The sequence below is a fragment of the Condylura cristata genome, unplaced genomic scaffold, assembly GCF_000260355.1.
Source record: "Condylura cristata isolate star-nosed mole 26May11 unplaced genomic scaffold, ConCri1.0 scaffold00028, whole genome shotgun sequence".
In the NCBI taxonomy this organism is placed as follows: Eukaryota; Metazoa; Chordata; class Mammalia; order Eulipotyphla; family Talpidae; genus Condylura; species Condylura cristata.
In genome coordinates, this window is record NW_004567129.1 from 14,359,480 (window position 1) to 14,387,088 (window position 27,609).

Genomic DNA, 27,609 nt, shown 5'->3' on the forward strand with positions numbered 1-27,609 from the left:
GCCCGTGCTGGGCCTCACGTGTGCCGCCCGCCAGCGTCTGGCGCGAGTGGGAGATCGCCAACGGCAGCTTCGCCGCCATGTGGATGCGGGACGGGGACAGCTGCCACGCCCAGAGCAGGCAGAGCAAGGTGGGGGCGGCGGGGGCGGAGGCTCAGGGGTCTGGGGCCTCAAGGGGTACAGTTTGTCATAGTGCTCTCGGTACTGTTTGGCAAACCTCTCCAGCTGTTTAAAGGGAAAGTAATTTTGATGAACATGCTCTTGATGACTCTTTAAAATCAAGATATTGGAAAACAGCTTGCCACAGGAGTCACACTCAAGCTTTTCCAGATTCTCTCCCTGCTCGGTTTTCCCGTTCTTCTTCTGCACCTTTTGTTTATTCTCATTGTACTGAATGACCAGCTCAAAGCCAAAGTTCTCCAGCAGTGCCTTGGTGGCGTTCCCTCTGGCATCAGAGGCGATGCGTGGGGGAAGCATGGAAGACTCAGAACTACCCCCTGGTGCCAACTCTTTCTTCTCTTTGGCCTTCAAGGCATCTGGCAGCGATTCCTTTGGTCCCATGTTGCCTTCCCCCTCAGTGCCATCCCTCTCTCTCTGGCTTTCTTTTTCCTTCTCTTTGACAACTAGTTTGTTCTTCTTCTCAGGGTGCTGACTTGGCTGTAGGAGGGCCGAGTGACTCTGGGACAGAGGCAGCTGGCCCTGCTGCTGCAGGATCTGCTGGTGGCTCTGCTGGGGGATCTGCACCTGAGCCTTCAGATCTTCCAGCAGGCCAGGGCCTGTCCCGGTCAGAGTCAGGGCCCCACTGGTCACTGGCAGGCTCACCTCGGGGTTAAGCTGGAACTCGGCACTGGGGATGTAGAAGGGGAAGAGGAGATGCTGCTGCTGCTGCTGCAGCTGCAACAGGGTCTCGGTGGTCATAGGGAAGTGAGGCAGGAGGGTGGGGTTAAACAGCTGAGACTGAATCAGAGCAGCCTGCTGCTGCAGCTCCTGCTGCAGGTGAGCTTGAACTTGAGCCTGAGCCTGAGCCAGTGTTTGTGCTTGTTGCTGTTGCTGTTGCTGCTGCTGCTGCTGCTGCCTGGATGCAATCATATCTGCCAGCTTCTTCCGATTGGCCTCCTTGGGCTCTGACGGGGAAGAAATGTTGGCACCAATGGGATTACCCAGGGGTGGCATCCCTACACTTTCAGTGGGCACTTGGCTCAGTAAGCTGGAGCCTGTAGCTATGCTTGGATTGGTGGAGGTGAAGTTGTTACTACCACTCGTGCTCACAGGACTTGGGGTGGAGGAGGTCAGGGAGACACTGCTGCTGGTCCCAGTTCCATTGCTGCTGCCCCCTGCAGCCTCCAGCTTGGCTGCCCGGGCTTTGGTTTGATGCAGCACAGACCGCATGTGGATCTCCAAGGTGGAACTCTGGCTGTAAGCCACGTTACAGGTGTTACACTTAAAAGGTTTATTGTCTGGGCTGCTGGTGGGTTCTGGCTGACCAGTTGCTGATTCCTGAAGGGCTCTCTTTAACTTATGCAGGTGAGACACAGAATTGTAGTGCACTAGAAGAATGTTCTTTTGAGTGAAAGATTCTTTGCAGACAGTACACTTGTAAGGGCGAGAAGGGTCTAGAAATTTTTCCATGGTAAAGTTGGGGCCTTTTCTGAAAGGTAGAGCTCTCTTTGGCTCTGAGCCTGAGTCTTCCTGTACAGATCCAGAGTCACTACCTGTTGGGCTCTGCTTATCTTCCAGGTCACTCTCTTCCTCCTTGTCTTCCTCCACGATGATGGTGTGGTCCTCGGCTAGGGTGGGATCTCCCATTGCCAGGAGATCGCCATTGGCCAGAAGGCCGCCATAAAGCTGCTGGATGTCGGCCTCACTCAACTCCAAGTGGCTTGTCTCCAGGTGTTTTTTCAGAGCCTGAAAAGTTCGAAAACTGCGCTGACAAAGACAGCACATGGTGGCCGCTCTGATCACGTGGTACTGAGAGTGGAGCTGCAGCTTCTCAATGGTTTTGAAGGCCAGGCTGCACTGGTTGCAGCGGTACTTGTACACATGGCGGTCCGACACTGGAAGCTGAGGCCTCTTGGCATGAACCTCATTGAAGTGCGTCTGAAGAGCAGCAGAAGTTTTGAAAACCTGGTTGCAGCCTTTCTTCCAGCAGAGGAAGCCTGAATCTTCTCTCACAGAACCCGGATCAGCAGGAGAGGGTTTCACATCTCCGCTCTGCTCTGTGCTGGCAGACGGCATGATATTCTTCCCCAGGTCCTCTGTAGTTTCTGTAAACAAACACAAGATTCAAGCCCAGTGATAAAGGTGGCTTTTTCCCAAGGACAGCACCCAGAGGAGTTTTCCTAAGGTAGCAAAACTGTGCAAACAATGAGGGAAATGCCCACTCTGAACACAGCCTCTCTCCACAGGCGCTCTGCATCTACGCAGCATCTATACAGATTATGAAGGAGAACGCACAAATAAAGGGAACATAAAGACATACAAAAAGTTTTAACTCATCATATAGCCCTGCATCATATCACAGATCCGTCTTTAAATGGTATTCAGTTGCTTGATTTTGAATTTCTCAAAAATCACTCTTAGACCAGATTCCCCTTTTACTTTTGTTTGTTATACATAGAGGAATCTAGCACAGTGGATATGAATTGTAGAATATGTGAATGCTGTTTTAAGTTGTGGGGAACTTATGGAGTGCTGCCTGTCATAATTATGAAGTTCTGGGATTTTTTTTTTTTGACGTTCCTTCTCAATTTCATGTTACAATGTGACTTGTGATGCTCCTCTGTACTCAATAAGTAATGAACATTCAAGTGTCCAATCATTAAAATATACCGATTGTTTTTAAATAGTGAAGTCACACCTGCTATTCTGCTTTTTTTTTTTTTTCAGTTCAGCTGCCCACTGCCTTATATGGAAAAAGTCATATCAGGCAGGAGGGCAGTAGTTTGCCTGAACTCTTCCCTGCACACAGTGAAATATGAAGGAGAAGCGGAAGTCTGGTGAAGCTCTAGCTAGCGGCACCCACAGTCATGTCCACAAAGGACCTTCCAAATGCATCTCCATGCTGTGTCCTAGGGCGATCTCAGAAGAGCTGTGTGCAGGAGCCCCAGATGAGAACTAGTCTAGTGCCCCAAAACCACACAGGTACTCCATGAGTCCCTGCAGTTGAGTCCTCAGTGGTGGGGGCTCAGCCATTCAGGATAATGGGTCGGGTCCACTCTCACAATAGTATATGGGGAGGGGACATGCCAACCAAAGCTCTACTTGTTCTCACCTGACTTCCTCTCTCTTCACACCAAGTAAATAATGTACAAATACCTGCCAAGAGTTAGAGTGTGAAGTAGCTGATGACAGCACCCCTCGTGTCTTGATCCGTTAGGAGCACTGGCAAGGAGTCTTGCTACCCACCCCCACCCCGCACTCTGTGAAAATTCTGGCCTATAATTTCATTTTGTCTCCATTCCCAAGGATCAAGAATTAACATAACTGACCAGGCTGCTTTCCTGCCTCTTCCAAACTGGAGTTCCCTTCTCGATCTGGAACAGCTGCTGGGAGGAACATGCTGCTGGGCATCACCATCTCAGGGGTGGTTACCTGGAGAGTGGGAAGCAGAGAAACAAGGTAAGTCAAATCGAGAAGAAAGAGACATAATATAGGGAAATGTGTAAAAATTATTTAATAAGCAAAATTAGCCTTCACTTGTGTAAAAGCTGGAGGTGTCACTTTTCATAGCTCACTGAAGATTCATGTTTATTAGACAAAGCTCACATCAGTCAAAAGTGTTTCTACGGTTACATTCTGGACATAATTAGCAGTGCACACTTGAAGAATAATCTTATTATTAATATTTTTCCTTTATGCAGAATTTTGACTTTGATCACTGACAATGTTTTGTCATGGGCTGTGAAACTTCTTGTGCAACCAATTAGGTAGATAAGTTGAAAGGCCCACCTTAAGCTGCTGAAAACATAATAAGGGCCCTAATTAAATCATACCTAGTAAAGTACACTGTAATCTTGAAGCAGGGAGCATTGTAGTACTGTTTTCAAATGTATTCAGGCAAGAAGAGGAGGGGAATAAGAGCAAAGGAAAGGGTAAGAAGAGGAAAGAGAACAAAGGGAAGGCTAAGGACACGCAAACACACTGGCAGATTTTCCAGGAAACATTTTGTAACCCTTTCCAAGCTGACATCAAGTGTCAACGAACATTTGTTACGACTCACTAAAGCCTGAAGTCTTGGCCACAGTTTTTTTCTGATGTTGTGGACCTTTGGCAAATGCCCCAGGCACAGAGGGAGCCATGCACAGCATTCTCAATAGGGTAATCCACCTTCGCATGGTCACTGCTTCCTATTACAGCAATTCCAGAATGAGCTGGGATCAAAACAGCTACGGTTTTAGGTCAGATCTTCAGACATTTCTCCAGACTTCCTTGCCATCTGACTAGAAGCTTATCCAAACAAGTTATCATTTGTCTTATATTAATGTGATAAGCCCCCCATGTGAGAAATAAGTCTGCTTAGAAAGAAGTACGGTCTCTCTTTTGCCCACTACCGTGTAAAAAGGTAGTCAGTGATGGTCTTTCCCAGATGGATTAGAAATGGTCTGTAGTTTAATGACAGCCTGAGCTATGCAGTGACCTAGATTATAGGGCGCCCAGCCGCACTAGGAGGCCATAGGTACTCCTGACAAGCGGGATGATGGTAACCATACCTCACCGCCTATAGCAAAGTCTGATCAAAATTAAATAGCACTTAAAAATATATACACTTTGGCCCTCCCTGGTGGCGCAGCGGGTTAAAGCACAGCATCGAGAATCTAAAGCCACTTCCGCATGAGTTCGATTCCCGCCTGCCCTGGAGGTGACCACATGGCGCGGCAGACCTCTCCTGACCGGCCTGCTGCTCCCCTCAGCAGTGTACTTCGTCGATCTGCCTGCTCTGCTCCCCACTCTGTCTCTGGTGAATCCTGTCACCCTCCACATCTCTGGCCTGTACCCCAATTCTGTATGAATAAAAAAAATAAATCTTTAAAAAAAAATATATATATATATATACTTTATTAGCTCGAAGACCCCAGCTCTGTTCAAAGTAGCTGCTGACATGCTTACTAGAACCATCAGCAACAGGCTTTATCCTAGAGGAAACCCAGACAACTGCTTCATAAACACCACAGACAACTCCCCAATATTCAGGAGTATCAGAATAATCTCAGCATCACAGATGCCAATAGGTGCAAAAATTAAGCAACAGGCACTCCAGAGAGGGTTCTGAGAAACCTAGCGCTTATGAAGAGCAGGTGCGTGGGACATGAATCCCTGCTCTCAGACATCTGCACCACACACAAAGCTTGTCGACAGCTGGCTAAGGGTAGCTGTTGATGAATCGTTAGGAGTGGAGCAGAGATTGCCAAACTCATTCCATCTATTTTCTTTTTAATAGAAAGCATTTCTGACCAGTGTGGTTGGGGAGTCCAGCGGGAATCCAAGAAGTGAAAGGTCACCGATTAATTTATAGTCCTAAGCTGAGGGAGAGCACGAGGTTGGGGGCAAGAGGGGGAGAAAGGGAAAGGAAAAAAGACTCCCTCCCACCTTCCTTCTCGGTTGTAGCTGCAGGAGCAGTCCTTTCCTGGGATCTTTAGGAATTATGAAAAATGAATCACGAGAAATAATAAAAAAAAAAAGCCCTACAGAGTAAAAAAGAATAAAATTATCTAACACCTCAGCTGCACATCATTATAGAAAACTGTGGGCTTTTCATACGCATTACAGTAAGGCAGACATCCCCTCTAACAGACTCAGTACGACGGATCAGTAATTGTTTTCATACACTTTAATTAGAAAAACTCAGATGGCTATGAATAATAATGGAAAAGAGAGACTTTTGCACTTGAAAGGTTGAAGTCAATCAAGTGTGAATGACGGCAAAAAAGAAAAAAAAAAAAGACACCAATTCATCAGCCCTCTGTTGTCTCGCCTCGACTTTAATCATAATTCCTGATTGGGATTCAAGAAGGCAGTAAGCAGCGCTTCTTTGTCTGCCTTCACCTTCCATCAATTAGCTCTCCCCGAAATATAATCATCAACCTCATATGCTCCTCTGCATCTTAATCTGGGCCACCAAACCTCTAAGTCTGCCCCTATGTGTTTAAGTAATTACTTTCATCTACCTGCATCTTACTTGGAGTACCTCCAACTTCGTCCTAAAATAAAACCTTTTTCATAGATCAAACCTTTGACAAGCTAGTAAAGACAAGGAGGAGCATCCCAAGCAGAACCCTAAGGCTGTAGAAATGCCCGTGGGACCTCTGCATTGGGTGTCTTGGACACTAAGCACCCATGTCCTTTCCTCCCTCTCCTGCCAGGAGATCTCACTGAGGAAGAAGAGGGCCAACAGCTGTGTTCCTTCAACACTCCGCATGTCCTCTTTGTTTTCCAGTCATAATGGCCACCAAACTATGGATGGTCAGGCTCCCCCAGCCTCAGTCTCTGATGGACAGTGGTGTATCTGCCCTTCCCACTGATGCTCAACTGCGCTGGGCACATTCTGTGTAGTCATTCTCTCCCCTGCCTCTCACGTCCTCTTCTAGCCTACCCATGCACTTGAAGGCCAGACAGAAGACGATGGCGCACAAGCAGTCCTCTCTACACCTGCTGCAGATCATCCCTGTAGACGGCTTTTCCAAACAATCTACGCCCAACACCACCAAACACATTGTGATGTTCCCCATATTCATGGATATCCAGGGAACTAACACTATTCAAATAGACATTTGATACAAAGTAAGCTTTTCTGTAAGAACATTTCAACAAGACTGTAGAATTTGGGTCTTAAGATTGGCCTTGGTTGCCACTTGTTCCTCCCACCCTGCGTTAGCTAAGGTATCTATACTCCTCCCACAATATGTGGAGGTGACCGGAACATAGGCAGAAACCACCAGTTGAACTGTGCTGCTAGACGTAAGAAAACAAACAGTGGCTCTTATAGCTTACAAATAAGCAAATGGATCTTGTGTTAAACACCACAGACAGGAGAGTTCTGCTCCAGTGCTGGAAACCTTCATGCTCCAGCAATCCCAGAGTAGCTGTTGGGGAAGGAAGAGTCGCAAGTGGCTTTGCATCCAGGGCTCAGGCTCCCTGTGCTGCATGCTTGTCCCTGTCCCCAGGAAGCTCACAACCTGGAGTAAATTCCTGAGGAATTCTGATGGAAGTTGCAGATGTCTAGAAATATATTTGCACACAGACTACTTAACAGTTTCAGGTAATCACAGTCTGGCAGGAAATACAGGGATGCACGCTAACTGTTCTTTTGAACTACCAGGAGAGGTGATACAGGTTCATTCAATATCTAGTTCCTGTCTCCACTTAGTTTGGTTCATCATCATTTTGGATTGTGATTTAATGCATTTCAAGATTCCATAAAGTAAGTGTGTATCCTGAAGCCCCAAGAGCACACCTTAGAAAACCCAGCTTCCTAAATGAGGGACAGGTTTCCCACTCTGACATTTGGAGGGATCACCCACATTCAGTATTTCTTTGGGAAGGAAGCTAGAATTATAGAGAGGATTGTTCCCTCCTTGCTTTATCTGGATCATGGATACAGAATGGCCAAATACCACACCGTGAGCAGGAGGCCATCTCCCTGGGGTCAGGAAAATATAACCAGAAAGCAAAGACATTTTCTTTGAAGAAGTGGTTTCTCTCAGGCCTTCACCCCTAAGGCTCGGGCATTACTTACCTAAATAAGGCTTCTTTCCGAAAGGTTCAGTATTCTGAGTAACAGTGTAGATTTGCCAAAACCTACACTCCTAAGGACGCCTCAGACCCTTCTCAGTGAAAATCAATAGACTGAGCAGCTCAGACAGAGACCTGGCCAGTCTATCCAGTCCAGTGAATGAGGAGTCAGTTCTGTTCCCAAAACAAACAGGAAGTTAAAACCAAGCTGCTTGCAGAGCCGAGCATCTGGCTGTGGTGTGTCCAGAGCCGCTGCTCATGCCCTCTCCTGGATACCTGGCTGCTGGGCCAACACCCCTCAGCAGAGCTGCAGGCTTTGGTGTCCCCCTTTCTTTGCTCCCTTCCCACGTGGACTGGGGCACCAGACCACGGGGGAGAGAGGAACTGACTGCTGTCTTTGTCTTATTTCCTTTCTATAGTATCTTCTGTGTGGTTGATTATACAGTATTTTAAAAAAAAAAACAAGCAACCCATGAGGAGAAACTGCAGGGCCATGTTCACATTCATGTGAGTCACAGACAAATGTAGCCCTGAACTAGCTTTTTAAAACTCATTAAGAATGAGGAAAACTGGAAAAAAAAAAAGGTGGTGGGAGAACAGTTTGCACATGCACACACACAGAGAGAGAGAGAGAGTGAGAAAAGAGTGCTGAGGAGGAGAATGAATTGGAGAGAAAAGCTTCATTAGACTCAGAGAGGCAAGCAGTGGCAGTACACCAAGGTCACTTCTAATTTAGACCATCTAATTGGCAAACAGGCTCCAAATGGCTATCATCTCACAGGGCTTGGAATTAATGAAGCCCGATTATTTTCATTACCTTCCTCTGAGATGGAGACAAAGTGAAAGAGCTGGTACCCAGGCGGGTGCAACAACCCCAGGGCCAGTGACCACCCAAGAGCCCCAGTGTGTGTGTGGGGGGGGGGGGCGCGACAGCAGCCGGCCTGTCCCAGAGCGCCATCCCCACCAACACAGAGACACAGACCAAAAGCCCACAGGAGACATAACTTGCTTCCAGAGGGGAGCCCACAGGCAGTGCGGAGCCAGAGTGGAGAAGGGAAATCTGTCATGTGCAAAAACACAGAATAAAGAACTGGCCAGGGAGAAAAGAAGAGCTAGAGGAAAAGGTGCTCCTGGGTGACTCAGCCATCTCCACTGTGAGGTCATATTTTGTTAGGTCGTCAAAGAACAAAGACAATTTCCCCATATTAATGTTCCAGGAGCTGGTGGTTGTATCCTGTCACTTAGCTCGACAGTGATCAATTAGAATAATTTAAGAGTATTGAAATACATGGTAGGTGGTCTTCCCCAGTCTCACTGGGGCGAGAGACATGTTCCCCAGGCCGGCACCTCTCCTTTCTCCAAAAATGGAAACAACGAAGGCGCACAACAGCAGTTGCAGCCCCACCACCAACTTGCGGTCTCTACTGCTCTGTGAATAGGTGCGCGGTTGGATGTCAGGGGTGGGCTGCTCACTCAGGTCTGCCAGGACACTGGTCTCACTGCCTCAGCTTTATAAATGTCCCCCTTTCACATGATGTGCACTCGGAGCTGTTTCCAGTACACCACGGAGAATAAAGTGCTGGGGGTGCAGTTTCCATAGTGGACGGCGGAGCAGCAATTGTTCCCAGTGGAGAATATTTTTCAAGCCCCTTCATCAGTAAAGAGAAGGGGGCCCATGGAAGACACAGATATGAGATGCAGAGCATAAGCAAGCAGCGGTTACCATAGCAACAGACATATTAGACACTGCAGGTTCCTGAAAGCTGTCTGATAAGGTATTATTAAATGAAGCCTCCTCAAAACACTCTCCATTTACAACTGAACGAAAGACATTGTTTAGAAAGTAATCTATTTCCATTTATCAGGGTGGAATTTGCTTTTAGAGGGACTGAAAACCAATTCAAGCCAGATCCTGAGACCTCGAACACAGACAGCAAAAAAATATTTGCCAGCATTTATAGCTTTAGCCTCCCTGGACACACCCCATGTCTGCCAGGAATTGTCTTTTTGGTGGATTTTGCCAGCTTTTCCTTTCCAGGTTCCAAAGACAGCTACTCTGTCAATGCATTTGGCAAGGAAGAAGATTCTTACTTCACTGCATTTATCCTGGCCACTCAGGGACAAAGCAGACGTGACTTTCTCCCCTTGGAGGATGAATGCCCATAGACTGGTCATTCCTCAGTGATAGAGGTTAGAAAACGGAGCTCTGATTTGAGGGGGCATTTCTCATCACCGCACTGTCAGAGCCTCCTGATCTGGCTGCCTGTGAGCAAGCAGATAGATCCTCAGAAAACCTAACCCATACTTTCTCCCCATGGCCAGCTTTCTAATAAAATTATAGCAAAATACCCTCTGGGGTGTAATTTTAACCGCAGGTTCATTAAAATCACTTAGTTGTAAAACAAGTGCAAATTCTGTTTTAACACCAAACTTTTCAGAGGAAGGACAGTGGTGTCTGTTTTGATTCTTCTGGGAAGAGACAAGAATCAAACATGAACATGTCTGAACATGAGTCTGGGTTCACCCTGAAGTGTGGCCACCAACTCCCCGCTAACCCTGCCCACTCAACTTTTCCTGCTAAAGGCTCAAGGTGGTTTGTTGGGCTCAGCACAAACCAGCCTCACAATTCGAAAAACCTCCTGGGTACCAAGAGCAATGCAGTCATCCCAGCCCATACAGAGCCAGCACAAACTCATCCTTGCACACACCTGTGAGTAAAGGGCAGAACCCTCACACATGGGTGAGGCTACTGCCCATAGCTTTCAACTTCTGAATCCATTTGCTTTCTCCTGTTGCTAGCAAATCACCTTCACAACTTGCACACTTTTCAGAATGTCTAGAAAACAGCTCCACTGTCTGCTATGAAGGATGAGGCACACAAGCATTAATTTATATATATAAGGTGCCAAGCACCACCCCAGCAGGACACCTGTTTCTCCTATGTAATTATGCCGCCAGGGATTCTTCTAGAACAGGTTTTATTAGTTTGGTTCCACTGGTTAATTTTAGGGTGGCCCTGTTCTCCCCAGCATTGTGCACCTAATTCTGTTACGTGCAGAACACTTGAGGGAGGTCTTAACTATGGTTGTCGAACTTTACTGCATTCACAATTAACCAGGTAACTGTTTAGTGAGAATCCTGAATAGTTTCATCAGCCTCCAAAAAGGTGGAGAGTCACAACTCGAGAAGGTGCCAGTTGGGATGATACCTAGAAATATGCAAGGACGGATGGTAACCTGAGCAACCAGCAGGAACATCCTGTTGATAGCTAGTGGTAAAAGAAGATAGTTCACAATGACCACCAGATGTGCCATTTTCACACAAAAGTAAAACAATGGAAGTGAGGTTCTTGCTCTAGTCCCCAGAGATGTAGAAGTGAAAATGGCATACAAATTACTATAGGCCCCCATTTCCTAATCATATTGTTATATGGAGCCGGAAACAGAATCACCGGAGTAATAGAAAAACATACTTTAGTGGAAATGCCCCCATTCCCACATCATCAGGTTCCCATGGATCCAAGCTATCAGTAGGAAACACGATGAGGCTTGAGAAACACCCCCCTCCTCAACACACACACAAACACACACAACCCACGTCCAGTTATTTCCAAGGCTGGTGAGAATGTCAAGGAAACCTGTGACAGAAACCCATCCATCCACAGAAGGTGGTTTCCACTTACAAAGCCTTGCAAGTGTTCACCAGTCTTTTTGAAAATACTCATGGAAAGTGAATTTATACTTGAAAGATCTTTGAAATGAAACTCATGCTAGGTCACCTTTGAATTTCCCATTGGCTGCTAAAGTTCTCTCGATGCACCATCAATTATATGTTCCTCACGACTAAACATCACTTACAACATTATTAATTTTGCATAACCAAATGGAATAGGAAATGCCTAGAGGTTATTATATGTCTGTGACCTGCACATTATAACTGGAATTCTGAGCAGAGTACCTCTCTGGGAATCTTCACATGAAAAGGCAATCAAATTAACTTCTACTCACTCCACTGTTGAAATAATGCTAAGTTAGAGGTGAAAATAATTCTCTTTGGTGGTTTTTCCTCTGGTGATTAGGAAAGGGTTTGTGCAGCAGCCGCAGCACAGATCAAAAAGTAGGACATCAGGAGCCTCTGTAGTATTCTGAAAGGTTTTCACTTTACAATTAGATTTAAATCTTTGTACTAACCTTTGGGTCATATTTACAGAGGCCACTTTGAACCACACTTTAAAAACCTGCAGATGGAACAACATCATGTCCAAAACGCAAAACCCTTGCTCAGGAATCAACGCCTGACACCCACATCACCACTTTACTGCTTTGAAAAGAAAAGGACCCAATCAATGCATGTGGCCCATATTTTAGGGTGATACTCCTAGATCTGGAAAATGTGGGTTCAAATCTCAATTCTGCTACTTACAAGTCAGTGAACTTCCTATGAGCTTGTTTCTTAGCCACTAATGCAAATGTGGCAGAGTTTTTTGTTTTTTGGTTTTTTTTTTTTCCCCTTTTTAACAGGGCTGTCAAGAGGCAGAAAAAAATGAAGATGACCTGCCCAAAGAAGGTTTGGAGCAGCTGAACAGCAATTTCTTCTACAAGCAGTCAGCTCAGCAAGGCCTCCGTACCCCTCAAGGAGAAACGGTGATCAGGAAGGACCATGGAAGTCCTCAGCCCTTTGGGCCACAGTTGTGCCAGAGCCACACCAGGTCTGCTGCCGGGGCAGCGGGACCCAGGTCGGACACCGCTCACTCACCCCGCGGGCTGTCGCCTTGACCCCTGGGGAGGAGAGGCCACGGGCCCTGCTCCTGGCCCCCTTACCGTCATTATGAGCTTCTCCACGCAGTCAGGGGCCACGCTGTGCAGGTGGGTGAGGTGCAGCTGGAGGTGGATCTTGTTGTTGAGCATGTCCTGGCACAGGGGGCAGCGAAGCATGGGCTGCACTGAGTGCTGTGTCATGGCATGCACCCGGAGCCGGTTGACGTCGGCGTTGCTGTACTTGCAGTAGGGACACTGGTACATCTGTGGGGGACACACCCAGCCCTCTGGCTGAATCTCCAGTTCCCACTAGCATCTGCGTCTGCCCCAAACCCACCCACCTGAGAGTTTGTTTCCCGCACCCAGCAAGCATGGCACTTGCCGCTGGCGCAGTCCCACCTGCTGGCCTCACCTGCTCTGGCTTGGTCTCCTCGGTTGTTTTTGGTCGTTTTGAAGAGAGAGGAGGTTCTGAGCTACCTGGGAAGGACATGCGCTTGGCAGTTGCAGGAGAGTCTGTCAGGTCCTTCTCTGTTTGGCTGGACGATGCTGGAAGGAAAAACAGAGGACGTAACGCTGCAGCCAGACCAGGCCAGCTCCCAGAGAATTTGTGTTGGGTGTTAAGTCAACAAATTTAGAGCCCAGGATTTTTCTGAAACACCAAAACTCAAGGGTGAGCGACCAGACTGACTTAATGAGCATATTGGAGAAGAAGTATTTCTTTTTTCCTCCATGAATTTCTGTTGCTACTTTAACAACTGACAGTAGAAACGAGGTAGAGCAGTGGACTGAGAGGCTCCAAGCTGGATCACACCACATTCAGTTTGTGCTGATTTCCCCCCATCAGGGCGCAATTAGCTGGGGCACTGGGGCTGAAGGGGTGGAGAGTTTCACCTGGTGCTTTGCCAGCCACAGCTCACCCTGACACACTCTCCGTCATCGATGGACTAGACACGCCTCAGCTGCTGGCACCTTGTAGGCAACACAGGCAGTGTGACCCGAGAAAGGTTAGATCACTATATCCTAGTGCACAGGGAAAGGTCAAATTTGGGCGTAGCAGCTTGCTCTTGAGGAAGAGAGGCATGAATCCAAGTTCCAAGCTAGTCTGTACCACAGACCCAAGTTTATTCATAGTGAGTGCTAAGAGAGCAAGTTTTCAATCTACTTGCCCAAGACATGTTCTCATAGCCCATTCCTCACTCCACCAATAACACAAACAAAAACACTAGTTAATGAGGAGAGTCACATGAGGCTTGAGTAGCAAACAATGGGTATGGAAAAGCAAGTGTCAGGAGCTACCCAAAGCGTGGCCACGGATATGAAAGATTTTGATAGAAAGACAGCCGGGCTGAGAGGGGACAGGCCAAGGCATCTCCTCCCTGGCCAGCAACCCCAGCGTGGCTGAATGTGCTCATTCCCAACCTAAACAGTACCTGTGGGCTAGCCCACTCGCTGACTCGGCACATGAAGTCTAAGCTTCATAATTTTGTAGAACTTCAGAGGAAAAATACTCCTGAAAATGGTGTCAGAAAACATATGTTGCCTTCATCAAAAAAATAATTTGACTCCACATTGAGGGTACTTGTTCAGAAAGTCAAAGTTCTACACTTAGGTCAAACTACTTTCAGCCTCACCCTGTCTAGTTATCTAGCTTTTGTTTCCACTTTATGCTCAGCTTTGAAATTTGTTCTGACATGGATACCAAGATGCTGTCATTATAGACGTGTGCTTTAATAAACAATTTTAGAAAATCAATTTTATTCATTAAAATCATAAGGCCACAAAATAATTTCGAGAAAAATATTGCTAAATGCAGGAAATATTCCAGGAAGTTGATGCTTTTCCCAGAATGCACATCTTGTGACCTGTAACCCTAGTATCTTGGTAACCTGGTCTCCATAACTTTGTACGACATCTATTATTTAAAAAGTACAAGGACAAGCATATTACACACAGACCCCTCCCTCCTCCTCCTCCTCCCAACACACACATTCATAACACTACTTTAATCTGTCTCGAATCGACTTCAAACCCATTTTGCTCTTAATGGGAGTTATTCATTTTCACTTGAAAGGTAATACATGACGGCTGGATATTTAATGTGATGGACTGGCTGCTGATTAACTAGGTGCTGTAACATTCTACACCGGTTCTCCCATGACCCACTTCCCATCTCCTGGCCCCCCACAGACCGGATCCTGTGGAACTGTGTGTGGCAGGCTCAGACCTGCCAGTGTAATGGGCCCCACAACAGGAGTCTTTAATTAATGTTTCAAGGACTTAAGTAAGTTGCCCCCGCTCCCAAAAGGGTCTTATTCTCCACCATTTTTCACTTTTGCTTACTGGTTAGCTCCTATACATGAGCCTCAAGTGTACTCTAAAGATGGGGTGGACAGACAACACACCAGGTGATATTTTCGATGCCTGTTTGGTGTAGCCATCCCTTCCCTTCCTTCTTTCCACCTCCAACTTATGTTCAGTTAGGCTCAGAGCCGTAGTTAGGCCAGAGCTGCTCTCTCCTTCATGAGAGGCAAACCAAGATACAGGTCCTCTTCCAGATACTCACCCTCGTCTTTTTGTCAGGCAGCAAGACCTGAAGCAACCGTGCCTTTATAGGACCATGACACTACCTTGGCAATGCCCTTCATCTGCCTGTTCCTCCCCTTCAGAGTGGCTGTCAGTTGTGCGCTCTCGGCAGTGAGTGAATGGGCACTGAGGCTGAGACCACCCAATTCATCGCACTCATTCAGAGCTGAAAAGCAAAGCGCAGTATCTAACCCAGTGCAGCATCAGCTTCCTCATGGGACCAAAGGGACCATCCTCTTTCCTTCGACGCTGAGCCCGTGATGAATTGTGACAAGGTGGCAGAGGTGAGAAGTCTGGTTTCAGAATCCACTATTCTTTCCCCCTGCCTGGAGAGGGGAACTTTTATTACCTTTTTTTTTCCCCCCCAAACTCTCAAACTGCTCTGGAATTCTAAAGCTTCCTTTGTGAGCTGGAGCTAAGGCATTCTTATAAAATGTTTTAAAAAATCAAATCAGCACTCGCTCATTCATTCCTCTTTCTCCCTAGCAACAAAAGTCCTGCTGTAATAGGAAATGCTGCATCCACTGCTGTAGGAACTCCTGAGACTCATCTTCCTCCCAATCAGCACAACCTGCATTTTTACAAGATCAAAGTTGAGGAAGTAGACATTAGCCAGCTGGGCATGCAGGCCCCTTCTCTAGAGCAGAGCCATGTTTTTAACAGTCTCTGAATACCCAGTTACAGCCCCACTATGTTCCCCTGGGTGATACGGAGCCACCTTGAAGAGTGAGGTTAGCCGGGCTGCCAGCCCCCTCCTGGCTCACTGTCCATCTGGCAAGAGATGGCACTGAAGTCTACATGGTTTTTGTAGATGGACAGACAGCTATACACATTCTCCATCAACAAGCTGGGCAAGGGTCACTGCAGGCCACCGCCTGAGGCTTTGTAAGTTCCCCCCTCACCGACTTCAAAAGGAGCACAGTCACAAAGTCTGTTTCTGTGGCTATTCTGCTGCTCACACACCTGGCAGGCGTAGACTGAGGCTGTGACAATACCAAGAGAGGAAGTACTGTGCTTTTCTGCTTTGAAAACTTTTTAAAACTTACATCGCAAGAGAGATGCCCCATCAGTACAACACTATTTAAAACAGCAACTACAGGTCACTGTAAGGCTGGTATGGTGTCATGCTGGTGAAATGGAAGTAGGTGCGCTCGAGACAAGCCGCAGATGGACAGTGCCGGGAACCTTGGGTTTACGCTGGCAACAACAACAGAAAAAAACAAGCGATCTGAAGGGTTGCTACCATAATGGTGTTTACAACAATGCCAGATGAACTGGAAAAACACCTAGCTCTCTTACAACGGGGCCTTGTTCAACAGACAATGGTGTGGACGTTCTGTTGGGTATTAGAAGACACTGAAAATGATACCTGTGAAGCGATATGGCAAAAACTCCGTGGGAATGGTATTTGGAGGAGAAAAATAGATAAAATGTATATCATCCCATGATATAGCCATGGGGAAAAAAGGTATTGAAATAAAAGACTGAAAGAAAATGAATGTTATATTTAGGTGACATCCTCATGGACCATTTTCCCATTTTCTATGTTTGTCATGCAGTTATATTATTTTTAATATTATAATTAAATAGTTCAGCATTTAAATTCAGCTGTCCATGAAGAAGGTGATTATTTGAATCCAACTGTGCAAAACATTAGGTGGTATATTTTTACTTTATTGGTTAAAGCAATTTTTCTCTTTTTGGCAGCTATGTCCTATGAAAATGTGTTAAATCTCAATGAGTCTCTCGCAGGTACCATGCTGGGCTCCTGGCACTTCAAAGGGCATAAAAAACTAAAAAATGTGGCAAGGAATCATGTGCACATGCGTTCCAGATCACACACCCACACACCAGGCACCCGCATATCCCAGGCAGGTGGCATGGGGTGACGACGACAGGTGCCGGCTCCCAGCCCTGCCAAGACCTGGCCACATGTGACTCCGTGCCACACAAACTTTCTAAGTAGAGAGTGGAAAAGCACCTGCTTGACTTGCCTGGGCTTACAGCTGCCCGGCCCACCTGGCCTCCCTGGCACGAGAGCACTTTGGCAAACCCTGCAGCGGAGTGTGGGGAAGTCACAGCTGGCTTCCTGAACTGCAAAAGCCATTTCAGCTTTGAAGCACCATGGGCTGCTCGCTACAACTGACAGACAGACTGAGCGGGGCAGATCTATGCAGCACTCTCCATTTTGCTCTCCTGGGTCTTCCTTCTAGGGAAGGAATCTCATCTCAAAGGGAAACAGTGCCTGGGAGTGCCTGGGGGTGGGGGTGGTCTGTGCACTGACAAAGCCCTCACCAGCCTGTGCTTTTAGCATATTCATTTGGAAAGTGCTTAACCTCTAACAACTACCTAAAAAGTTCCCCCTGTCCTACTAATCACAGGGAGTAGGGAAAAGGACCAGCCTGAATATAAGCAAACTGCAAGTTGTTTGCAGTTTTCAAAAAATGTCTCTATGTTCTAAACACAAAGAATAATTTAAAGCAAAGCTGCAAAGCTTCATGCAGGAGGCAACCTGCTTTGAGGAACAGGTGAGAAAGGAATACAGTATTGGCCTTAGACAGTGGCCAAGTGTGGTAGCTTGGCCCCTGGAACCTCACCTTCCTAGAACGAATTCTCACCCAATCCCCGTCTTCATTCACAAACTAAAGTCCAAGTCACTACGGTCGTGGCCACAGGACATTTCAGAGTCGTGCTGGTAGGAGCACAGATGACCAGTGGACTCATTGCCCCTTTCTCCCCTAGTGACATGGTCTGGCCAGCGCAAAAGCCATCAAGTTGCTGCAGCATGCTGAAGAACAACTGGTAAAGAGATTTAAGATTCCACAGGACTGGATTCTTATAGTAGCTAGTGTTTTACTTCCTCCAGTCACGAGCAAAGATACCGACTTGCTCTCCAAGAAAACCAAAGCACTGGAAGAATCCTTTTCGTTTCAGTAACAAAATTCATCTTCTCATCCCTCAACACACCAGGGCCAGCGCGTGGTGGACGCTGTGTGCTGCAGGCCCGTCTCCCAGGCCTGAGGCTCCTTGGGCAGCTCCTGGACCTCGAGGAGGTACTGTTGCCCGGAAGCTTCTTCTGCATGTCCGCTTCTCGTGGCACATGGCTGACGTTTACCAATGTCCTGATCCTCTTCCCTTTAGGGGTCTCCGGGAGTCCACTCAGGGCTGGGGATGCTGCCTCACACTCCTCGTGGAGCAGCCCAAGGCAGCTGCTGCCTCCACTTCTCAACCATCAGACTCTTAGCTAAAGTACCCCTGACAGCCCCTCCATCTAAACTTCCATCTCCCAAACCAGCAACATAATGGAGGAGCCAATTAAATGATTATTAATTCATGCTACTTTCCGTAAGCCAGAGGTTCTCATCGCCTTGCGTTCCGTAAACCAGCTTGCCACCTGCCCCAGAAATTTACAGCAATCCTTTATCTATCTCGAGACATTGGCTTGACTAAGGGGGGAAATAATCACCCAACTCCACACTCCAGGTTTAACGTGGAGTGACTAGCCCAGCACAGCAGACATGGAAGCATCACTGGATCTAGAAATGGTCACTCAGCTCACAGGGAGAAGGACGCAGTGGGCTTTGCACTCCCTGTGGTCAGCCAGCCCTGTGTACTGTTTGCAGAGGGAAGTCTGTGCTTCTGGGCTTTGCCATCTTGCTGTTGTTCACAGTGGACCTGTCCTTGGCATTTACTGGTCATGGCTTCCCGGGGGGAGGGGAGGGACAACACGGGGCGGGAGGCAGGCTCGGATGTGGCACTCATCTCCCACGGAGCTACTGCGCCTGGTAAGTGGCCAGCCTTCTGGCTAGGTTCTCTTCCTCCCCTAATACAGAAACCAACAGTTCCGTTAAAGGGTCTGCTCTGCTGCCAGCTTGGTCTTTAAACATGCATGGTCTCATTCTGCTTCCAACCAAGCACTTAAAGATGTTTCAAAGAGGGCTCAAGGAGGTTGTGTGAAGCCAGGGCAAGCACTGGGAGACCCAGTGGGGGTGGTCTGCACCCCATGGCTGAATCTAAGCCAGGGCGTCTCTTCTCCCTGCCCAAGGTGTAGAATCTGCTTCCAGCCCAAGGGAGCAAAGACCCTCCTGGTTCCAGCACAGTCCATCCTCAGTAACTGACAGCTACGCTACCCTTGCCCATCTCTAGAAAGCACTTCAAAGAAGCACAACCGCCTGCTCAAAAAGAACAAAACAGCCTAGACTGGTAGCGCAAGGCAGACAGGCCTCATCACCTCATCAGACATGGCTTTTTTTTTCCATAGAGGATTTCAAAGGACATATGGGTGTAACTGGTACTGAGGGAACAGCTAATTGTTTGCTCCTCCAATTCAAAGATGAAATAGAGTCAGCTCTGAATGTCCACAAGATCCTCGGTGTTATCCTCATTATTTTGCTTGTTTGGAAATAATTATAGATTCATAGGAATGGGTAAGAACAGTACAGAGAGGCTCTGGGTGCCCTTCACCCAGTTATGCCATACTGTTTAGATGGCTGTTTAGGTGACTGTCTCTCCAGACACCTCTCTCCACTCAGAATCCTACTATCCAGGATTCCAGTGTTGAAGCTTGGGACCATGCCTCTTCCAGGCTGTGCCCACCTTTTAGGAAAAATTCGGGGCTCGCCATCCAGTTCAAGGGAGAAATACGTCTCAGTGCCTCATCCACGTCACCAACCTGGCAGCCCCAAGGTTCTCAGTAAACTAAAGCTTGAGTCCCAAATCCTGTGGAGAGTTTGCTGAAACAGATCACAGGTCTCACCCCTGAGAATTTAAGTGGTTTCCTGGTGATGCCGATGGTCCAGTAACTACACTGTGAGAACCATTGCCAGGGCCGAGGCTTTCTGGAATTGGTAGGAACCCTCCCGGTTTGTGGGGGACACCAACAGCTCATAATAAACGAGGGGGCTTAGGAGGACTACATTCCACTTAAAGTGACTCTTGCCAAGAGGCAGTTGGAACATCCACACTCAGGGTCTTATGAAAGCCACGCCTGGTCTCAGAGTGAGAAGTTTTCCTCCTCAGGTGGCAGGTGAAAGATCAGATAAGGCTGCCCGCCAGGACCTCACTCACTCTCATACAAATGCTGACACATTTCCGAAGTCAGAAACAGGAATGCCCCTCGGTGTTGTCAGCCCTGTGACCCAGGAGAATGATGGGCTGCCTTGCTCCTGGGCGTCTCTTGCCCTACAGCATGTCCACAAGAGGGCTCGTTCCTTCCTGCAAGAGGAAGGTGCATCTCTGCAGAGCTCCCTCCCTGGCCTTGCAACCACAGGCCCCCTCTGCTTCAGCTGCGGGAAGGACACAGAGACCCACACTCACCCTCGTGTGCAGGGGTCAGCCACCCGCAAACAGGAGCAGGCAGCACGCTATGGGCCCTGCCTTCCCAGAAAGAAGCCCCGGGATGGAATGGCAGGCGGGGCGAGGAGGTGCGGGGCGGGGGTGGGGGTGGGGGGCTGCTATAGCTTGCTCTGCATCTTTGGGGAGAAAATAGTGCTAAGCCCTACATCAGAGGCATCCATCTGTTGCACTAATTCCTTGTTGAAATATGCATAAGGCTGCTTAACTACACTGATGTAGGCTCCCCATAGGCCATCCCACAATTCAATTCCAAGATACCTGGCTCCCTGTGTGTCAGGTTTATGAATGAACCAGTCACAGCAGAGGCACCGAGCACCCCCTCATTTAGACCCACATCAACTGTCAGGCTAGATAACAACTTCTAGACACCAGGCTGCCCCTGTGAACCCAGCTGGGGCCGAAGGGGCCAAGACCGTCTGGTGACTCAGTATGGCTGCCTTCTGCCTCTCGTCAGTCCCCCCAGAGCCCTGTGCTGCACACAGATGCCACCTGCAGCTGTGCCCGTGGCATCCTGTGAGGATGGGTGACCCTGGTCAGGGGAGGATGGGGCCTGCACTGCCCACTCTCACTTCATTACAGGATGGCGACAACCCTGGACTTGGAGAAAACCAGACTGGGAGGGACCTTAGGGACTCTTAACTCACAGAGGGAACATCAGACGTGCAAGATGTAGGTCAAAACAGGAGGCAATGGGGGTCATTCTGGCACCAGGCCAACATCACTGAACAACAGCTCCAGCAGTCCCCATCGAATCAGGCATTAATTAGGCGGGCACAGACTCCCGGGGGAGGGAATCCAAAAGGACTCTTCCAGCTTTTTTCCATTCCAAACTTATCTTCCGCAGATGCTCTCTAAATGGTCTGAGTGAAACTGAAACTTAGGGAAAGAAACAGAGAATCTGGGCTCAGCCTGCTCACACCTCTGGACCAAGCAGAATCCCTTACCAGCCCCGCCATGGATTCTGCTCACTAGTCCAGGTTTGACCAGAGAACGCGACCATGGGGCTGAGACAACACTCAGGCCTTGGGGGCTTGGAAGCAGAATGACTCTTGACTTGCCCCTGGTGTTTTAAAACATGAAGACTGGCGCTATCTCCTCTTGGAATATGATTTTGCACACCTCGGTTCAGATCCTGGCTGTGCGGCTGCCAGCATTTTACTTGACTACCATGAGCTTTCCATTTCCTCATCTGTCAACAGAATAATGGTCTCTGTTGACAGGGTTTCTGTGACGCTAGCAAGGAGGCAGGTGCAGGACACCTACCGCAGAGACCCCAAGCACAGGCAGGGCCTGCCATGGTTTCATTTTTAGAACCACCTCTGGGAAATACTGTGGGTCCATGTGAGGTCACGCACCACAGAGTAAGAGGAGAGGCCTGGCTCTCAGGACAAGCACAAACACTTGGAAGGAGCCTTTTCTGTCAATCAGCAGGGAGCAATCCCACTGAGCCATGGTTTTAATGTCTGGAAAGCAGAAAACTGAATAACCTGAATAAACAGTCATACTGTTTTACCAAATTCCCTGTTAGTAAATATTCAAGTAATATAGTTTTCTTGCTAAGTGCTGGGAATTACAAAAAGAAGGGGATCCAGGAAGGAAGAGGCAGAGCACAGAGGATTTTCGGGGCAGTGAAACTTATATCGATGGATGGATGTCATCATGCTCTAGTCTTAACCACTAAAATGTACAGAACCAACAGGTGGTTATGACGTACAGGTACACACACTGCCCGTGACTTGTGCTGATCACGGGGGAAGCTGTGCGTGTGTGAGGGAGGCAAAGGGTAGACAGGAAGTTGCCTCTGTTTTGTTGTAAACCTAAAACTGTTCTTAAGATTTTAAGTTTTTTTTCTTTTTTAAAAAAGGAAACAAAACCAAAAATGAGTGAGTATCAAATCACCTCACCCATAAAGAGCTGACAATCCTGTATGACAAGTAAAGAGTGAGAGGATTTTAAGTCTTTTCCAATCTTCATACCAGAGCAAGGTAACTTGGTTGGTGTGTTCTTAGCTTTGCCATCTGATACACCCCTTACCCTGAAGAAAAACTGAGGTTTGAGCCTAAGTCTGAGGTCAGCAGTTCTCCCAGCTGGGGTTCCAGTTCTCTGGCCTGCAAAGGAGAGGTGATGTTGGCCCAAGGGACAGCATGAGGGCCTCCCACTCGTACTCTGACCTCCCATGAGAAAGGTACTGTGGAATTTTTAACTTTAATCATGACCACGAGCCTAGGACCTTCAGCACAAAAAGCTAAAAGTGAAACATGGCAAGGAAGGCATTTGCGCAGCCCCTTTGCAAGAATAACATGCAAATGTGTAAGGTATTTTCTAGAGTGAAGAAAAATGATTCACTCCATCAGTATTTTTCACTGCCCTTCATCTATTCCATCTTGTGATTCTCCTTATACTGCGCAGGCTTGAGATTACCCAGAATGGCCCTTTTAGAAAGGTTTCTTACTTTGAATGCCTCGCCTCTGCCTCAGAGAGGGGCTCAAGAAGTATTTGCTCAGCTGCCATGGCCCCTGGCTCTCTTAGGACTTACAAAACCATTTCTCAAAGTTGAGACCTCTGAATTACTGGAATTCAGGCAAGTCCGAATATTATGCCACACCCAGTATCTATTTTTGCTTTCCAACATGAAAACAGTCCAAGTGGCATTTGGACCGTTCAGACAGAATTCTGCCTACCATGACTTTCAGCAGCCAAGTCACACTGAAAGTGGCTGAGGAAGTGGGGGAGGGTGTAAGTGGGATCAGGAGAAGCTGGCTGAACAACGCAATTCTCATCTGTGTGGGCAAGCCAAAGAGTCCAAAACAGTTTTCCTTGTTAAGAATGAGAATACAACGGGACCAGGCCAGCCAGGCTCCACGAAGCCCCTGCCTGGCACCTTATTACAAAGGCAAAGACACATTTGGTGAAGTGGAAAATGGAAAGAAGTACCAGCAGGACATGGAATTTGGCGAAAATAAGTTTTGGACAGGCGGGTGGGAAATGGCCTGCTTCTAGCCAACAACAGGGCTGGAAGAGGGGGCCACTCAGCCACCCCATTGATCTCATCACCCCGAGATGCGTGGCAGACCAGAGGAGGACACGGTGTTGATGGCTCACGGAGACAGGGGCCTGGTGGTGGGCGTGGGCCTGCCCTGCCGTTGTGGAACAGCCGGGGTCAGAACGCCTTCCCCAGGCTCCTGCTGCAGGCCAACTCAACGGCCACTAGAAAGCCATCAACGTCACCTGCGTGCCTCCTCTAAAGACTAAGTATTAACTAAAAATTAACAGTCTCCAAGATTCTACACCCCTGTGCAACTGCCCTTCTTCTAGTTAACATTTTTAAGGAGTTTCAGAGTTGCAGGAGCTCATTTAGCCTGAACTGTCCATTCACAGATTCTGAAACTGAGACGCAGAGACCACAAGCCACACAGCTAATCTAAACTTTTCAGACCAGCCTTGAGCCCTGGGCTTCTGCCTCTAATGCACCTCGAGGCACGGCCTCCTCTCATCTTTATGAAGGCAACTAAAAAAGATGTCACGTTTTTAGCTTCTTTCCAACCTCTGTCAGAGACCCCATTTCAGACACAAAGTTCCCACACAATGTCATTCCCACTTATACAAAGCCACAAACGACCAGGGTGGGGGATCACTGTTCCACTGGGCTGTGCCTGACCTGCTGTACTTCAGACTCCGTAACTAGAAAGGCAGTGGGTCTGCAGGACTATTCACGCACAGAAGGCCATTCCCCACGCATCCGTGTTAAACACGACAGGTTCGACAGCAGTCACGCCTGCCCGCACAGACACGTTTCCGTAGCAATGGCCGGGCCTTCCTGCATCCCCACCTCCTGCAGCAGCCTCCTTCCAAGACTCACATCAGGGATGCCACCACGCTGGCAGGTGGGCTTTACACCCTGCGTCAGACAACACTCAAGCTGCAATTCCAAAAGTTTACAAAACATGAACCATTTAAGGGTCATTTAAGGGTTTCAGAAGCATCATCATGTTGTCATTTTCAGTTGGGACACTGTCCCATCTACTTGTATGTCTGGGTTTCATAGCACTGGTGCCCCTGGTCACTAGACTCACAATAGCTTACCCGGACCCAGCTTAGGGCTGGGAACCACGGCTGTTACAGGCTGGGAAAACTCATCATACCATGATTCTTTGCCAAGAGTGCAGTTTTTTGCCCTAATTACTGGTGATAAAGCATCACATTAATTGTATATCACTTAATTTATAGCAATTAATAATAGATTGAATAATCACAGCATTAATGATTGCTCAGCTGCTGACACTGGGGGCTCTTCAGTGTCGAACACACATTTTCAAATCTGCTCTGTGAAAAGAGAATGAGGGATCATTTTCACTGTTCAAAAGAGAAAACCACAAAGTTGGGTGGTGGAAATGGCTGTGCATTAAGAGGCTTTGCTTCAAAGAACCTTCTAGCACCCCCCTCTGGCCCACAAGTGTGCTTGATATTTATCTGGAGTAGCTGTGACCCCTGCAGTGCTTGAATGCGGGGAAGCAATCTCCAACATGGAAACCCCACGCAGACCCGGCGGGCGTGTCACAGTCCTCACCTCAGCTGACGCACCCCGAGCTCCAGGACGCCGAGCCCTGTGACCAAGGTCGTCTGCTGGTAGCTTCCTGCCTCAAGTCTAGAGCCTTCTTCTCCCTCACTGACCTGCTTTCAGCCCCAGCCCCTTCCCTTGGACATGCAGGCAGCCGTCGTGCCACCGAGATTCATCCTGCACTCTTAGATCAGAGAGAGACACTGGACCAAGTGGTTAGGCTGAAGACCTCCATTCTCGTGGAGGGGGGGGGCGAGCATCCTGGCAAGAGACTAGGTTCTGTCCCTAAATTCCAGAAGGCTGCAGAACCCATGTGCAAATGTGAACCTGTTTGAGTGCCTTTTAGCAAACTGAGCTCCTCAGGGCTGTGGATTTGCAAAATGGCGGCTTGTGGGGGAGGGGTGAGGTGCACTCACGGTACCTATTTCACAGACTGGGGCGGGGGGGGGGGTGATAAATGAAATATGTACAAAGCAGTCCTTGTAACTTCGTCACAGCAAGGCACACTCAGAAAATGACAGCAAACTGGTCCAACCAGCTCAAGCTGCGATGGACCCAGCCTTCGGCAGCCCTAGCCCCGCCTAGTGAACACGAGGCAGTGAGGACCAGCACCAGGTCGCCGTGGGCCACTGCGCCTGCTGTGCGGGCCAGCGCACCGCAGCAGCACGAGCCCGTCACAGAGTCGAGCCCGTCACAGAGTCGGAGCTGCAAAGGCCCCACACCTGCAGCGTGTCCCTCCCCCGCCGGCTCAGCGCCTCTGGTCCCGCTGCATCTGCTCTGAACAGGGCAGCAGCCACTCACCAAGGGCAACGACTAATACTTAAATTCACTGCCGTCAAGTAAAATTTAACACAGCCTGTTGCCTCTGTGGTACTGGCTGCGTTTCAACAGCCCTTTACGTGTCTTCTGTGCTGGGCAGGGGAGATGCAGAACACAGAAAGTTCTGCACGGAACGTTCCAGGGAACAGCACTCACTCACCCAGAGGCTTACTGTTCTCATGACCGGGGTGCTACCCAAGTCCCAGGGGAGCGTGATGACCCACACCTGGCCCCTGGGGGGACCCCTGAAGGCAAGGCCTGTCCCCTCAGGGAAGCAGTGATGGCTCTGTCAGGAGCCCAGCTGCTGTAGGGACCCAGCCACTACCCGTGCAGGGGCTGGTGCTGCCACGGTGCAGATCACCACCAGGCCTCCAAGTCAAAGAGCTAACACCTAGAGCGAAGCAGCCTGAAGAGGGTCACCAGCCACACTCACCAAGCATGTGGGGGTCCTGTTCCAATGTAAAAAGAGCTAAAAAATTTTAGTCCATCGCTTCCATTCCCACACAAGCCCCCCAACGACATAATCAATAGCTGAGAAAATGCCAATTATCCAAGCCCGTTTGAAATATTATTAATCTGCATCATGAACAGCTACTAATCAACAGAACAAATTGTGAAATCACTATTTATTTATTTGCCGGGAGGAAGCCCTCCCCATCACATTTAATCAGCTAGGAACAGCTCAATTTAGGGAATAAATGGAACAAACGCAGATATTTTTTATAAAACACTGAGGATCCAAAGGAAAGCTCAGAAGAGGCACTGGCACCTCTATCGATTCCAAGATTAAACTGGCCCAAGTGCCTCACTGAAGCCTGTCATTACACACTCAGGCCGCATAGACAAAATTATGCTTCAGGTCAAAAGAGGTTCATTTGCAGGAGTCAGGAAAGAATTTTCCCTCCTCTTTGCCACCATGCAACTGGCCAGGCACTCCCCTGAGCTATTCAAGAGTGTGTCGCTTTCTCCCCATCTGTCTCGCTTTTGGAGTTCAGATTAAGCACAGCCTGTTGCCTGAATGAGTGAATGAGAGTGTAGCCTTATTGAAGACGCTAGTTTTCATGGAGCTAATTTTAAGTTCTGTTTGGCTCCCAACAGCCAGGCGTGTCCACCCGCAGGAAGAGCCGGCACGCCGCTGAACCGCACTCTCTGTGCATGTGATTTAACTGCGCTGCCTCAGCAAGGCTCGCCTGGGACTGTGTGTTGGAGAAGCGCGTACACCACGCCTGGGACAGACCTGGGCGCTCTGCAAATGGTGGCAGCTCTTCACTGTCTTCTTGGTGCCCTCGGCACACAGATGCAGGCCACGCATAGCACGTGCACCCAGTCCTTCCCTGGCCTTTCATGCAGTTCTCCCCCCATTTCTCAAAATTCCCAGAAGCCATGTCTTGCCTGGCAACAGTTTTACTTCCAAATGGAAGGCCCTGGAGAGGAACTGCCTCCCTTCAGAAACCAACCAACTTGCTGCATGCAGGGCACTGTTCTCAGCTTCCCACCTTCAAATGCCCCTCGGCAATCCTGTGGAGGTGAGTGCTATTTTTAACCCCCATCTCAGGGGTGAAAGGCACAGGAGGCCTAAGGGCCCTTGATCAAGGCGGCCTTGCTGGGCAATGGCAGAGTGCGGCTTAGGCACCAGGCACCTAGCTCCTGAGAAGCAAAGCCACAGCCTGGAAACTGGCTCAGTCTGTCAGCTGTGGCGTGTGGCACCCTCCTCCCAGCGGACCTCTTGCAGGCAGGTGGGGTCTGCCTCGGCTCTGCACCCCAGAGATCCGCCTCTTCTAGGGGCTCGGGCCTGGGCCTCTGTGTGGTCGC

The 27,609-nt window shown here is 48.6% G+C and overlaps 1 protein-coding gene across 1 annotated transcript in view; it reads right to left on the minus strand.

Annotated features, from left to right (window-relative positions):
- ZFHX3 (zinc finger homeobox 3) overlaps positions 1–27,609 on the minus strand; it is a 147,039-nt gene that overhangs the window by 8,873 nt on the left and 110,557 nt on the right. Inside the window, exons 5-8 of the mRNA XM_012730616.1 lie at positions 12,895–13,028; positions 12,546–12,746; positions 3,486–3,588; positions 80–2,261 (exon numbers count right to left, since the gene is read on the minus strand). Coding sequence (XP_012586070.1) covers positions 80–2,261; positions 3,486–3,588; positions 12,546–12,746; positions 12,895–13,028 — 2,620 coding nt within the window. The remainder of the gene's footprint in view (positions 1–79; positions 2,262–3,485; positions 3,589–12,545; positions 12,747–12,894; positions 13,029–27,609) is intronic.